At 40.1% G+C, this 14,554-nt stretch overlaps 1 protein-coding gene across 5 annotated transcripts in view; it reads left to right on the forward strand.

Moving 5' to 3' along the window:
- Positions 1-14,554, forward strand: part of kiaa1328 (KIAA1328 ortholog) — a 134,739-nt gene that overhangs the window by 70,152 nt on the left and 50,033 nt on the right. For 4 of the 5 annotated variants that reach the window (XM_073064217.1, XM_073064218.1, XM_073064220.1 and 1 more), the window contains 2 exons: positions 6,315-6,502; positions 10,128-10,236. In XM_073064217.1, coding sequence (XP_072920318.1) covers positions 6,315-6,502; positions 10,128-10,236 — 297 coding nt within the window. The remainder of the gene's footprint in view (positions 1-6,314; positions 6,503-10,127; positions 10,237-14,554) is intronic. The other variant, XM_073064219.1, reaches the window with a different exon arrangement.

Below are 14,554 nucleotides of genomic sequence, written 5' to 3' on the forward strand. Positions count from 1 at the left end.
CTTTCTCTTGCTGTCTGCTCCTGTCTCTCTCCGAGGGTATGGTAAAGGTCATGGAGTTGTGGTCACTGTCTCTGAAGTGTTCTTCCACCATGAGATCTGACCCCTGACCAGATTCAGTGTGGCCTCTCCACTAGTCGACAATAAACTTTTAAACAGCTTGTAACACAACAAGTATACATTGAATCGGGAAAATCATCAACCTGAAAAGTGACCCAGCACACTAACTAGATTGTTTAATGATTTTATAAGATTAGTAGGAGCTTATGTGTCCAAACTGAGTGGTAAACTGAATGACTGACTGAATAGCAGATTAAAAATATTGATAGAGAAATGTTGTGAATATAAGACAAAAGTTTTTCAAATTTATAAGGGCCGTCATGGAAAAATAGTAAAAAGTAGATCTTGGTCCCATGGAAACAATTGTTGAAGACATTATGGTAGGGAATGAAGAATGGGCTAAAGTATTAAACAAAAACTTGCATATACTAGAAACAAAAACTTGAAAATTAGCAATAGGAAGTAGGACCATTTAGTCAAAGAGCCACCTCTGCTTTTCATTGTGAATGTGGTTGATCATTAAGAATCTTATTGTTGCTTTCTCCCCATATCCCTTTACCTCTGTCACTTATAAAACTAATAGCTTTAAAACTATTTAACCTACAATTTACCAGTCTTTGGGAGAAGTAATTTTCCCTTGTGTCGTATTTAAATTTGAATCCCATATTTGTAAACAGTTTTTATTTGGTTTGGCAGATTTAATGTAATTTTATGAAAGTGAAATCAGCTTTGAAAAATCAAATAGCCTCCATTAGAATGTAACCAGCAACTTAGGCAGGAAATACAGAACCAATGAATGTCGAATGTCCAGATTTTTGAAAGACATTTCTGAAGAATTACATTAAAAATGTTATAGTCTTTGTGGTAATATGAGAATAGACTGTTTTATTCCTGCCCCATTTTCTATATGTTAACAAACATTACAGGACTGGTTTGTGTAGCATTGTGAATCAGGTTTAATATCATTGACATATACTGTGAGATTTATTGTTCTTTGTTTTTAAAAAAAAAAATTTAATTAGTTTTTCAAAACATTTTACAAATTAAAAAAGAGATTTATTGTTTTGCAGCAGCAGAACATTGCAATACACAATATAGATTTTGTAATTTATAGTTTATTCTGTATGTGTGAATAAAAGAATGAGCTAGTGTACATAGGTTCATTGTCAATTCAAAATTCTGATGGCAGAGGGAAGGAGCTGTTCCTAAAACATAGAGCTTGTGTCTTTGGAATCTTCTACCTCCTTGATGGTAACAATGAAAAGAGGTAGCACTGGATCATGAGGGTTCTTAATGATAGATACCCCCTTTTTGAGGCATCACCTTAGACCAGTGTTTCCCAACTTTTTTAGTCCAATGCCCCCCTAAAGCACCTTCATACTTGCCAACACCTCTCTTTCTTTCCAGTGCCCCATAATGTAAAAACATGTCTACCATATACTAATATAAGAAAAATGATTCTGCTTTAAATTTTTGTCTTTAAACCTAGCTTGCACATTACCTGTGTACTGTACAGTAACTTCGGTATCAGTGTGATCCTTAAGCTTGATGGTTTTTAGGAAGAGATGAAATATCTGGTTCAAGTTGTGACAGTAAAAGCCTAGACTCCCCCATGTATAATAATGTCCAAGCTGTTACTGTTTTTTTTTTGGGTGAGTATGTGGTTCACTGCACCGAAGCCTCGTTCAACAAGTAGGAGGATGGAAATGTAACAAAGAGCAGTTTGGCGCTTCTCCAAAGACCAGGAAACTTCATATGACAGTGTAGCCACATACCACAAAAGCTGACATTTTTGAAAAGCCTTTTTGCTTCTTCAGCATTCTGAATTTCAATAATTTCTTTTTGCAAGCTCTCTTCCATTCTGGAATTTCCAGATCTTTCAAATTCTTGAATTGTTTCTGAAAATCCTTCCGTTACTGCAGGTGTAAGCAGTACTCTTACAAATCTCCATCTGTGAAAGAGAGTACCATACTTTCCATGTAGGGAAACTGTGAGAACATTCTTCTCCCAATGTCTTGCTTATATATTTCCAATTTCCTGATAAAAGTGGACACTGCACTTTTTGCCTGGATTAAATTGAAATTCTCACCCAGCAGTTTCATATTTAGAATGTTCATCTTGTCATACACATCAGCTAGGTATGCCACATCTCCATGTAGAAGTTCAATCTTGTTTCCTAAGCTCTTGACAATCTTGAGCAAAAATTCAACCATAGTGTCCAGAAAGTCAAAGACTTTTTAAGCAGCAGCCTTTTGACAGCCAACACACTTCAATGTGAAGAAGCAAATGTTCAAAGCCTTCATCATTATCTTGGCATAACCTGTGAAACATTCTGCTATTTAATGGATGAGCCTTAATTTTGTTGATAGCAGGTATTTCAAGAGTCATGCTTGAAAAAAGTCGCTGTCTGAGGGTTTTGGCTGTGAGATGTTGACCATGTACTACCCAATGGATTACAGACAGACTTGGAATTTCTTTATTCATAAATGCCACTAAACCAGCATGGTGACCTGTCATATATGGTGCTCCATCTGTTGCACAAGAAATCACGTTCCTAATTGGAATACTTTTATCTTCGACATACATTTTGAGCTTGTCATAGATTGATTCTCTGTTGATATGTTTTTAACTTTTTACAAGAGAATCTCTTCATAAGCTTTTCCATTTTTGATAAACCGTATATATGCCATTAGCAATACCTTGTTGTCTTGCACAATTCATTCATCCAGTTTATCTCAAATTTTGCTTTCTTGTAGCTCTGTGCATAGTTGATACTCAATGTCTTCACGCATTTCGTCAATATGACAAGCTACAGAGTTATTACTCAGAGGAATTGATTTTAAAATACTGGTATTCATTTTGAGATCTTTCACCAATTGTATGAGATTTTTCCTCACTTTGCTATCATTTTGGAAATGTTATAAGAAACGATGAAATCACTATCAAGATCATTTTTATTTTTCTTGGCAAATGACTTGACTGTGCAATGCTTTGTAAATGCTACTTTCATCTTCTGAAACTTGAGTAATAGCATAGGTAGACTTCTCAGGGTGTCTTTTATGGAAGTGTTCCTATAATCTTGATGGTTTCATGGCTTCATTAGACAGTACAGTATTACAGATAAGACACCTGGGGCGTCACTGATCTGGCGGGAACAGAATAAAGGCATAACCAGATAGGTAGCATTGTACTGATACACTTTCTGTAGTTTCTGCTTCAGTTGATAGGTTCACCGATTGGCTCTATTTCACAGTTTAGTTTCAGCCAGCGCTGTATTGTTGCATGACTCAGTAGATCTGCAGAGAAAGTTGAGAGGATGTACTTGACTTACCAACTGTTAAATTGCATGAACTCATTCTGTGCTGCGAGTCAAGGGGAACTGTTGGGGCACCCTGGTTGCTAATTTATGCATCCCCAATAACGTATGTTTGGTTGGTAAAATGGGATGAGATTGCCGAGTTTCAGCTGGGTTGTGATGATGAGAGCTCACCTCCTGCAGAGCTGTAGTTCTTCCTATGATCCAGTGCTTCATTCTTTATTTGGAAGTGCCTGCTTTACTAATGCTTGATCAGGACTCATGCCTCAAGTTAGACTGCCTCTTACCGCCCCTCCCCCTGCGACTTCTATTTCCCTAACACCTCCTTAGGACGTAACTGCCCCCGTTGGGAATCCCCTTGGAAGCATGGGCTATAAAAGTAGGAGTGTTGCATTGAATTCTCATAAAACACTGGTTAGGCCACAAGTGCTGTGTTGCATCTAAATGTTTCAAAGGTTCTATGAAGGGAGAGGTAGTAAGTTTCTCCTTGGGATGAAAATCTGAGGGGGAAAACAGATGATAAGAGGTACACGAGAGCATGACTAGTTTGGCCGTGGTAGAGAAGAAAGATACTAGCATAGACAGAACATTGACTATTAGAAGGCAAAGAGTGAGAATAAAGGAACCTCACTGATTATCAACACTATTGCACCTCTGGGGTGTGTGCTTAGCCCACTGCTCTACTCTCTATATACTCATGACTGTGTGGCTAGGCATAGCTCAAGTACCATCAATAAATTTGCTGATAATATAACCATTGTTGGTGGAATCTTAGGTGGTGAAGAGAGGGTGTACAGGATTGAGATATACCAACTAGTTGGAGTGGTGTCGCAGCAACAAGCTGGCACTCAATGTCAGTAAGACAAAAGAGGTGATTGTGGATTTCCAGAAGGGTAAGACGAAGGAACACATACCAATCCTCGGAGAGGGATCAGAAGTGGAGAGAATGAACAGTTTCAAGTTCCTGGATGTCAAGATCTCTGAGGATCTAACCTGGTCCGAGCATATCGGTGCAGTTATAAAGAAGGCAAGACAGCAGCTATACCTCATTAGGAGTTTGAAAAGATTCGGTATACACTCAAAAACCTACAGATGTACTGTGGAGAGCATTCAGACAGGTTGCATCACTGTCTGGTCTGGGTTGGGCTACTGCACAGGATCGAAAGAAGCTGCAGAGGGTTGTAAATTTAGTCGGCTCCATTTTGGGTACTAGCCTACAAAGTACCCAGGACATCTTCAAGGAGTGGTGGCTCGGAAAGGCAGCATCCATTATTAAGGACCTCCAGCACCCAGGGCATGCCCTTTTCTCATTGTTACCATCAGGAAGGAGGTACAGAAGTCTGAAGGCACACACTCAGTGATTCCAAAACAGCTTCTTCCCCTCTGCCACCTGATTCCTCAATGGACACTACCTCACTTTTTAAAATATATACTATTTCTGTTTATTGCACAATTTTTAATCTATTTAATATATGTATACTGTAATTGATTTACTTATTTTCTTCTATATCATGTATTACATTGAACTACTGCTGCAAAGTTAACAAATTTCACATTACATGCCGGTGATAATAAACCTGATTCTGATAAGGGGGCCATTTCTGGTTGACTGTCAATGCCTAGTGGTGTTACATAGGGATCAGTTTAGGGTCTGCTATTTTTTTGAATTATGTTTCAAATAGTGAGAGTGTCTAGGACCAGAGTGCACAGCCTCAGAATAGAAAGACCTCTCTTTAGAACATAAATTTGTGGATACTGTAGAGCATATATGTCAAACTCAAGGCCCGCGGGCCAACTCCGGCCCGCGGTGGAATTATCTTTGGCCCACGAGATAATATCTAATTACTATTAAAGCTGGCCCCAGTAATCGAAGCGCCTATGGCGTATGATATGGCTAATGCTGAGTTTATTCAGGTACCAGGTTTTCAGGGTTTTTAGTGTTTATTCGGCAGTCTTGCTCGGCAGTCTTCTTCATAAGAAACGGAATTTGTAAAGTGAAACACTTTGTAGTTATAGCAGAGACTGAGACACATGAGAGCAGGCTGAAAAAACGGAGGCAACGAAAGCTGCGTTCGCACGCGTCCGACTGATCCGGCCCGCATGAAACTGCATTTTGCTCAATCCGGCCCGTGACCTAAAATGAGTTTGACACCCCTGCAGAGAGCAGAGGAGATTTACAAGGATGTTGTCTGGATTGGAGAGCATGCCTTATGTGAATAGGTTGAATGAACTTGGTCTTTTCTGCTTGGAGCAATGGAGGATGGGAGGTGAGCTGATAAGAGGTGTATAATATGATGAGAGGCGTTGATCGTGGGGATAGCCGGAGTCTTTTTCCTAGGGCTGAAATGGATAACACAAGGGGGCGTAGTTTTAAGGTGCTTGGAAGTAGGTACAAGGGGGATGTCAATTTTTTTTTTACACAGAGTGATAGGTATGTGGAATGCACTGCCAGCGACAGTGGTGGAAGTGGGTACAGTAGGGTCTTTTAAGAGACTTCTGGATAGGTACATGGAGTTTAGAAAAATAGAGGGGTGTACGGTAGGGTAATTCTTGACAGTTTCTAGAGTAGGTTACAATGCATGGTTGGCAAAATGTTGTGGGCTGAAGGGCCTGTGATATGCTGTAGATTTCTATGATTCTATGAAATAAGGATGAATCGCTGTAGTCAGATAATAGTGAATCTGTGGAATTCATTGCCACGAAAACTGTAGAAGCCAAGTCATAGGGAATATTGTATTTAAAGTGGAGATTGATAAGTTTTTGATAAGGGTGTCAAAAGTTATGGGGAAAAGGCAGGAGAATAGGATTGAGATGGAAAATAAATCAACTGTGATCAAATGTTGGTGAAGACTGAATGGGCTGAATGTCTGCTCTTATGTCCTTGGTTTTATGATCTTGTATTTGGAAATGTGAATTTAAGATTTAATTACTTTTTATGTAGGTATCTAAAATCAGGAGATCGTCTGTACAATGCCAGTCTGCAAAAACTGGAAGGAAACATTAAGGCATCTACTGCAGCACCTTGGGAAAGATTAAATGGAAACAAAGTAGAATCTGTTGATCCAGGATTGAACACCTTCAGAGGTACAGCTTTTAGTCCTGCTGGAGATGTGAATAGACAGCAAATAGGTAATTAATTGTAATCCTTTTCCACACATTTGACAACTTGTGTACTTCATAATATTTATCAGTGATTGTAAATTTATTATATTTTAGAAGGAAGTCATCTGTCAGGTTAGTAATGGCATGCTGCAGAGATATTCTGTGTCTCTTTCTTTAGCTTTCTGTCTCTTGTCCTGGAAATCATCTTCCCTGAAGTCTGCTCATAATTTCCATTATGAAAACTAGTTGATTTGATTGTGCTACTCTTGGAATTATAGTAATCAGAGCCAAAGTTCTTCATGACTGCCTCCTAAGTCTCCTGCCCTGCCTCATTCCCTAAGAGGTTGCCAAGTAGGCTCCTTTATATATTCATTCAGTTAAATTTATTGGATGCATTTCAGTTCATCCATGCCGTTGGCATTTTGGGTAGTCCAATCAATAACAGGGAAATTAAAATCTCCCACTAATACAATCCTTGTTTGCTTACAGCACACCCGCTCAAGTTCTCACTTCCAGCCTTTCTACCCATAAGACCTCCAAGAATGTCCTTGCTAAGTATTGTTAGTAGGTCTTTCCTTATCAAAAAGGCTACAATCCTTCCTCGCTTACCTGTACCTCTGTCATGCCTGTAGCATCTGTATCCTGGATATTGAGCTGCCAGTCCTGCTCTTCTCTCAGCCATTTTTCTGTTGTGGCTATAACATCCCAGTCCTCAGAGTCATTCCATGCTCTTTCTTCCTTTGCCTTAATTATTGAACCACATTGCAATGAAAAAAAAAAGCAGTTTGAATTATGTATTTCTTTCCCTGCCTTTACAATATCTCAGCTATCCTGAATACCAAACTTATTTTGGTTAGATACTCCTTTATCCCATGATTTGTTTCTATTCAAACTACTACCCCTTTGCCAATATTGTTTAAGACCACCAGCATAGCACTAGCAAATTTCCCTTGAGGATATTGGTCCCGCTCTGGTTCAAGTTAACCTGTCCCTTGTACAGGTTGCTCCTATCCCAGAAGAGATCCCAATGGTCTAAGAACCAGAATCCTTGCTTCCTGCACCTGCTGCTTAGTCATGAATTCTTCTGGCCTGTCTTTCTGTTTCTGATCTTGCTAGTATTTAGCATTGGGATTAATTCCGAGATCATTACCCTCGATCCTGCTTCTTAACTTCTTGCCCAGCTCCCTAAATCATTCTGCAGAACTTTGTCCTTTGTTCTGCCTATGTCATTTGTAACAATAGGTACAGTACAGCAACCTCTGGCTGTTTGTCCTACCGCTTGAGAATTTTCTTCAGCTGCTTGGAGACATCCTTATCCCTGGCACATGCAAGTGAAAACACCAAAAGTCTGTTCAAAATTTCCTACTACAATCTTTTCATTGGGTTTTCTTACATCCTAAGCATACAATGGATTCTAACACTTGAGGAAGGTTATCCCCATGTTCAGATTTTGGCATCTTTACTATTTATTTTTTTATTTAGCAGTACAATGCAGAGTAAACCCTTCTGGTCTTTTGGGCTATGCTGCCCCGCAACCCTGATTAACCTTATCCTCATGATGGCACAATTTACGATGACCAACTAACTTACCTGGTACGTTTTTGGACTGTGGGAGGAAGCCTGAGCAGCTGGGGGAAAACCACACATTCCATGGGGAGGATGTACAGAAACTCCTTACAGAATGGAACTCGGGGAGCCCTCGAGCTGTAATGGTGTTGTGTTAACCACTATGCTACCATGGTGCCCAAGATAGAATTTATTTTATTTAGTGATAAAGTGCAGAGTAGGCCTTTGCGGTCCTCTGAACCATGCTACCCCAGCAACTCCACACCCTGGTTAAATCTAATCTAATCACAGGGCTATTTCCAATGACAAATTAACCTACCTGGTCTTTGGACTGTGGGAGGAAACCTGAGCACCCAGAGAAAACAAATGTATTCCATGGGGATGAAATGCAAAGACTCCTTAAAGAACAGTGCCAGAATCGAACTCCCTACTATGGAGTGTCCCGAGCTGCAGTAGCATCATGATAACTGATACGCTACCATGACACTTTACATGCAAGCAACCTTATCTTAATTGTCTCCTCCTTCACCCAGCTTGGTACTTCTGCTATTGTGCCTTTAGCTGCCTTCCTATACTGTTGGTATTCTACTTGGCAGCAGTTTCACTTAATACCCTTCTATTTAACCCAAGTTAGTCCCAGATCAATGTGATCTGTACTGAAGCTTTGACTGTAAATCATTCATAAGAATATAAGAAATAGGAGCAGGAGTAGGCCATACGGCCCATTGAACATGCCCTGTCATTCAATAAGATCATGGCTGATCTGTCCATAAACTCAGCTCCATCCACCTGCCTTTTCCCCATAACACTTCATTCCCGTACTATGTAAAAATCTATCTAACTATATCTTAAATATGTTTAGTGAAGAAGCCTCAACTGCTTCCCTGGGCAGGGAATTCCACAGATTCACCACTCTCTGGGGGAAAAACAGTTTCTCCTCATCTCCATCCGAAATCTTCTCCCCTGAATCTTGAGGCAATGTCCCTTAGTTCTAGTCTCACCTACCAATGGAAACAACTTTCCTACTTCTATCTTATCTATCCCTTTCAAAATTTTGTGTGTTTCTATACAATTCAGTCGTGCACAATGAGTTAGATGGAGCACATAAATTGGTTAGCTTTTTTAATCAATATTTTGGAGGAGAATGAAATAAAGGGATAATGATATTTAGCATTTTGAATGCTACTCACTATTTTGAATGTTTTACACCTTGGTCCCAGGGAAACGCGCTCTGTGTATGTGTATGGTTTGAATGATTAAATTTGATTTGAATACTGCGCATCAGTCAGGTAACATAACCCCTTCTGAAAACTATGGTAGAGGTGGCATCATGCAATGGGGATACTTTTCATCAGCAGAGACTGGAAGTCTGGTTAAGATTGATGTGAAGATGAATGCTGTTAACTGGAGATCCTGGATTAAAATAAACTGCTAGCCTCTGCCAGAAAGCTTAAACTGAGGAGGAAGTTTGTCTTGTAGCAGGACAACAACCCAAAGCACACTGCTAGAGCAACCATGGAGTGGCATCAAATGAGGAATGTTGATATCCTTGAGTGGTCCAGTTAGAATCCTGACCTTGACTCGAATAAACATCTCTGGCAAGACCTCAGAGTTTTTGTCCACTGCTGCTCCCCAGCTAACTTGGCACAGCTTGAGCAATTTTGCAAGGAGGAATGGGTAAATCTTGTTCCATGTTATGCAAAGCTAATAGAGACTTATCCAAAAAGACTACTGGCTGTAATAGCTGCAAGACGTGGTTCAACTAAGTACTGCGCAAAGAGAGAGGAATACTTTTGAACTGCTGATATTTTGGTTTTAGAATTTTTAGTTTTTCATGCTTTACAATTTTCCCTGATTTTTGTTTTGTGCTCTATGCTCTGTTTTAAAAAAAAAAGTTACAGGTGATTCACAAATAAAAAAATCTCGGTTAAAGTGATCAAGATCTCTGGTTGTAATACTCATTTTTGTGAACAACGGGTGGGGACTGAATGCCTTTTCAAGGCACTGTAAAGATCAAACTGAAAGATATTGATCAATAAAATTTATTATCTGTTGCATTCAACTAAATTTATGACTTTTTGTCTAGGGATTACTTCAATTCCTAAAAAAGATGCGGCAACTTCTCCTGTGCCAGTTGTCAAAAAATACCAGCCAGTCAACATGGCAACATCACCCATTTGGCCTGAATCACTGAGGTAGGGTATTACAGAATCCTGGAAATGGACAGCACAGAAATGGGTCCCTTCAGCCCTTATTGTCCATGTGGACTGCGGTGCCTGTCCTTACTAATCCCAGTTGTCCACATTATGCTCTCATCCCTCTAAGCTTTTGTTTTGATTCAAGTACCTGTACAAATGCTTTTTAAGTATTGTATTTATATCTGCTCCTACTACCTTCTGTTTTAGCTATACTTGATGAAGGCCAATGCACTGTATGCCTTCTTAACTGCAGGTTGACTCTGTGGTTAAGAAGGCGCACGGTGCATTGGCCTTCATTAATCGTGAGATTATGTTTAAGAGCCGAGAAGTAACGTTGCAGCTATGTCAGACCCTGGTCAGACCCCTCTTGGAGTACTGTGCCCAGTTCTGGTCACCTCACTACAGGAAGGATGTGGAAACCATAGAAAGGGTGCAGAGGAGATTTACAAAGATGTTGCCTGGATTGGGGAGCATGCCTTACGAGAATAGGTTGAGTGAACTTGGCCTTTTCTCCTTGGAGCGACGGAGGATGAGAGATGACCTGATAGAGGTGTACAAGATGATGAGAGGCATCGATCGTGTGGATAGTCAGAGGCTTTTTCCCAGGGCTGAAATGGCTAGTACGAGAGGGCATATTTTTAAGGTGCTTGGAAGCAGGTACAGAGGAGATGTTGGGTAATTTTTTTACACAAAGAGTGGTGAGTGTGTGGATTGGGCTGCTGGTGACAGTAGTGGAGGTGGAAACGATAGGTTCTTTTAAGAGACTCCTGGATAGGTACATGGAGCTTAGAAAAATAGAGGGCTATGGGTAAGCCTATGTAGTTCTAAGGTAAGGACATGTTCGGCACAGCTTTGTGGGCTGAAGGGCCTGTATTGTGCTGTAGGTTTTCTATGTTTCTACTTTTGGAATAATTCTATTTTTTAATTTCTGCTTTGGATCTGCCAATATTAATGTTTTTTAGTTTTTTTTCAAAAACATAAACTTAAAGATTTTTGTGTTTGAGCAACTGAGTAGATTTTTTAATTCTAGATAAAACTTTTTTTTGTTGATCCCAGAGGAAAAAGTTGCACGCATGCCTTTACAAGCCCAGAATGTTTGGGAATAACCTTTGGGGAGGGAATCAATGCACCAATATGCTTTTGGCCTATTTATGACTGATTTATAATGCCCTTATGGCATAAAGAGACTAATTTGAAAGGTCTAAGAACAAAGAAAGCCATAGTGATGAAAGTTTGATTATTATAGAGTGCAACTTTCTAAAATAAAAGCTGCTGAAGATTATATTAATGATATGAATAATAAAGAAATTTAAAGTTTTTTTTTGAAAACTGTCTTTTCCTCAGAGGGAAATCCCTAATAAACTAATGTACAGTAGTGGCTTATTTATTAACTTCAAACTGAAAATTCAACTGATGCAAAAATTAATCAATTTTGTGAGTAAACAATTTTAATTCAGTGGGCATAATATATGTAAATTTCCAAATAGCTTTACATAAAGCCCATTTCATTGCTTCATTGTTTGTGCTTAGTTTTGTCATACTGTTGTCAGGATATCTTGAAATGCTCATCTTCCTAACTTCTATCGCTCCAGTTTGAACAGACTTTGGTCAGAGACTTCCATGAGTTAGGATAAATTTTGGACATAGTTAAAATTTTTTGAGAGTATTCTTAAGGTATTTTCTTTGCCTGTTGAAAGGTTATTTTGCTGTGGCAAAGTTTTGAATAGAGGACTTGTCTTGGGAGGCTGGTGCGAGGTTTCCTGATGAAGTGGCCTATCCAGAGCTGAATCTAATTTGTCCTTCAGTGATAAGGATACTGGCCTGGGAAAGGGTACATAAATATTGGTTAGCTGGTCTTCCCAATGGATTTGATGCTTCTACACAGTGCCTTGATAGGTAAGGATAGCAAACTTGAGTAAAGTCAGAGCATGTGAAGTTATGGACAGGGAGCTAATCGAATAGTTAGTTAGTAACACGACAAAATAAAAAGGAATTACCGTACTCAAATTGGTCTTGCCACTGTTCCTTATTCACATTTACATAAACAATTTGGAATTAAAGTATAATATTAAAGTAATTTTGTGCCCAGAATTTAGAATTATTTGAAATTTTTGGTTGGAGTTCTCTCGTAAAATAATCACTTTCAGTATTAGTTAGTGGTGTTTATTAAAAGCCACAGAGAAGGGATGTAGTTTTGGTCAGATTTTGACCAGTAGCTGTAAATGTTAATTGTGTTCCAGGGTAATTATCTGAATTTTGCTTTGTGCTGCAGCCAGTTAGAAATCTCAGCATGTGCAGCTGATTGTTTTCTCACAATTAAAATAAAATCAAGTTTATTGTCATCTGACTGTACATGTACAATCCAGTGAAATGATATTCCTGTGGAGTATGGTGCACCCAGAAAGCATACAACCCACACAGCATATAAGCCAAAGTATTACCATAAATTAATAAAATATTCAAAATGCAGGCAGCACAGGTAAACAGTACAGTATACAGTGAACAGCTTGCTGTCCTAATGACGAGACCTCGGTGATAGCAGTGTATTCATTAGTCTCACAGCCTGAGGGGAAAAAGTTGTTACCCAGTCTGGCAGTCCTAGTCCTGATGGTTCTGTACATCCTCCCTCATGGTAGTGGGTCAAAAAGATTGTGGGATGGAGATGGGAATCCTCAACAATGTTTTAGGCCATTTGTCTACTACGTTTCTGGTAAATGTCACCAATAGGGCGAAGTGAGACCCAGGTGATCCTCTCAGCAGTTTTAACTATCCTCTATTGGGTATTGTGGTCTGATGCCTTGTATCCTCCGTACTGCAAAATGATGCAACAAGACAGGACATTCCCACTGGTGCTCCTGTAGGAAGTTGTGAGAATGAGGGTGCTGACTTCTCCTGAGAGTGTAGAGGCTGCTGTGTCTTCTTGACCAGTGAGGAAGTATTGCTCACCAAGGAACTTGGTGCTCTTCACTCTCTACGTTAGGACTATTGATGTGTAATGGAGAGTGGTGAACCTGTGCTTTCCTGAAGTCTGCAGTCATCTCCTTTGTCTTGTCCACATTGAGACTTGGGTTGTTGTTCTTGCACCATTTGACAAACTTCTCAACCTTCTCTCTGTATGCTGACTCATCAGTGAACTTGATGAGGTTTGAGCTGAATCTGGTAGTGCATTCATGAGTCAGCAGCAGGCTGCACACAGCGCTGGGGGGCACTGGTGCTCCGCATAATGGAGCTTGAGATGTTGCTGCCAACTCAGACTGACTAGGGTCTTCCAGTTGAGAAGTTACAGTAAGGAGTGTTGAGTCTCAATGAGAACACTTTACCCACCAGCCTCTAAGGGATGATCATGTTAAAAATTGAAATAAAGTTGATGAACAGCATCCTGACGTGTGAGACATTGATTTTTTTAGGTGGAACAGGACGGGGGGCCGAGCAGCAGGTGAACTGGAAAGGGTTCAATGTAGCTGGAAGATGGCACTTTATAATTCATTATCAGCTGCTTAAACCACTTTGATTGTTGAAGTCAGTGCCACTGGGTGGTAATCATTTAGGTCAGTTACCGTTGCTCTCTTGGGCAGCAGAATGATGGTGACTGCCTTGAAGCTTGCAGGGACAGTGGATTATTCCAAAGATATGTTAAAGATGTTTGGTAAGACTTCAGTTAGCTGATCCGCACAATCCCTCGGCACCCAACCGGGTATGTTTGTCTGGCCCCACTGCTTTGCTTGGGTTTACCCTGGCTAGGATCCTCCTCGCCTCTGCTGTGGTCAGAGAGGATCCCTGTTCCTCAGGGAGAGGGGGCTTTCCTTGATGTAGTAACATTCAATGCATCAAAAGTTAACAAATTTCAGGTCACTTGCCGGTGATAATAAGCCTGATTCGTGCACAGAGCATTCAGCCCATCAGGAAGGGAGGCGTTGCTGTCATTGACGCACAGGATAGACTCGAAATCTGTTTTAGCCTGAATACCCTGTCACATGCACTTCTTGTCCTTATTGTGACAGAGGTGCCTGCAAAATTTTCTGTGGTTCAAGATGGTTGTGAAGTCAAGGCTAATATGTACCAAGGCACCCTGCTAACATTACCTTTGTTCTGGATGACAAAAATTGTTTAGCTAGAATATTATGATATTCGAGGCATGACTGCGCAGGCGTGTAGACGTCAGCGAGTTAGACCGGTGGGAAGAAGTTAAAAGGAGCGCATTTTTTCTTCAGCGGTTTGATCGAGGCATGACTGTGCAGGTGCATGGATATCAGTGAGATAGACCTGCGGAAAAAGTTTAAAAAGAAGACAGCTTTATAGAGCGGGTGACAGAGTA

This window comes from Hemitrygon akajei, chromosome 13 (genome assembly GCF_048418815.1).
Source record: "Hemitrygon akajei chromosome 13, sHemAka1.3, whole genome shotgun sequence".
Classification (NCBI taxonomy): Eukaryota; Metazoa; Chordata; class Chondrichthyes; order Myliobatiformes; family Dasyatidae; genus Hemitrygon; species Hemitrygon akajei.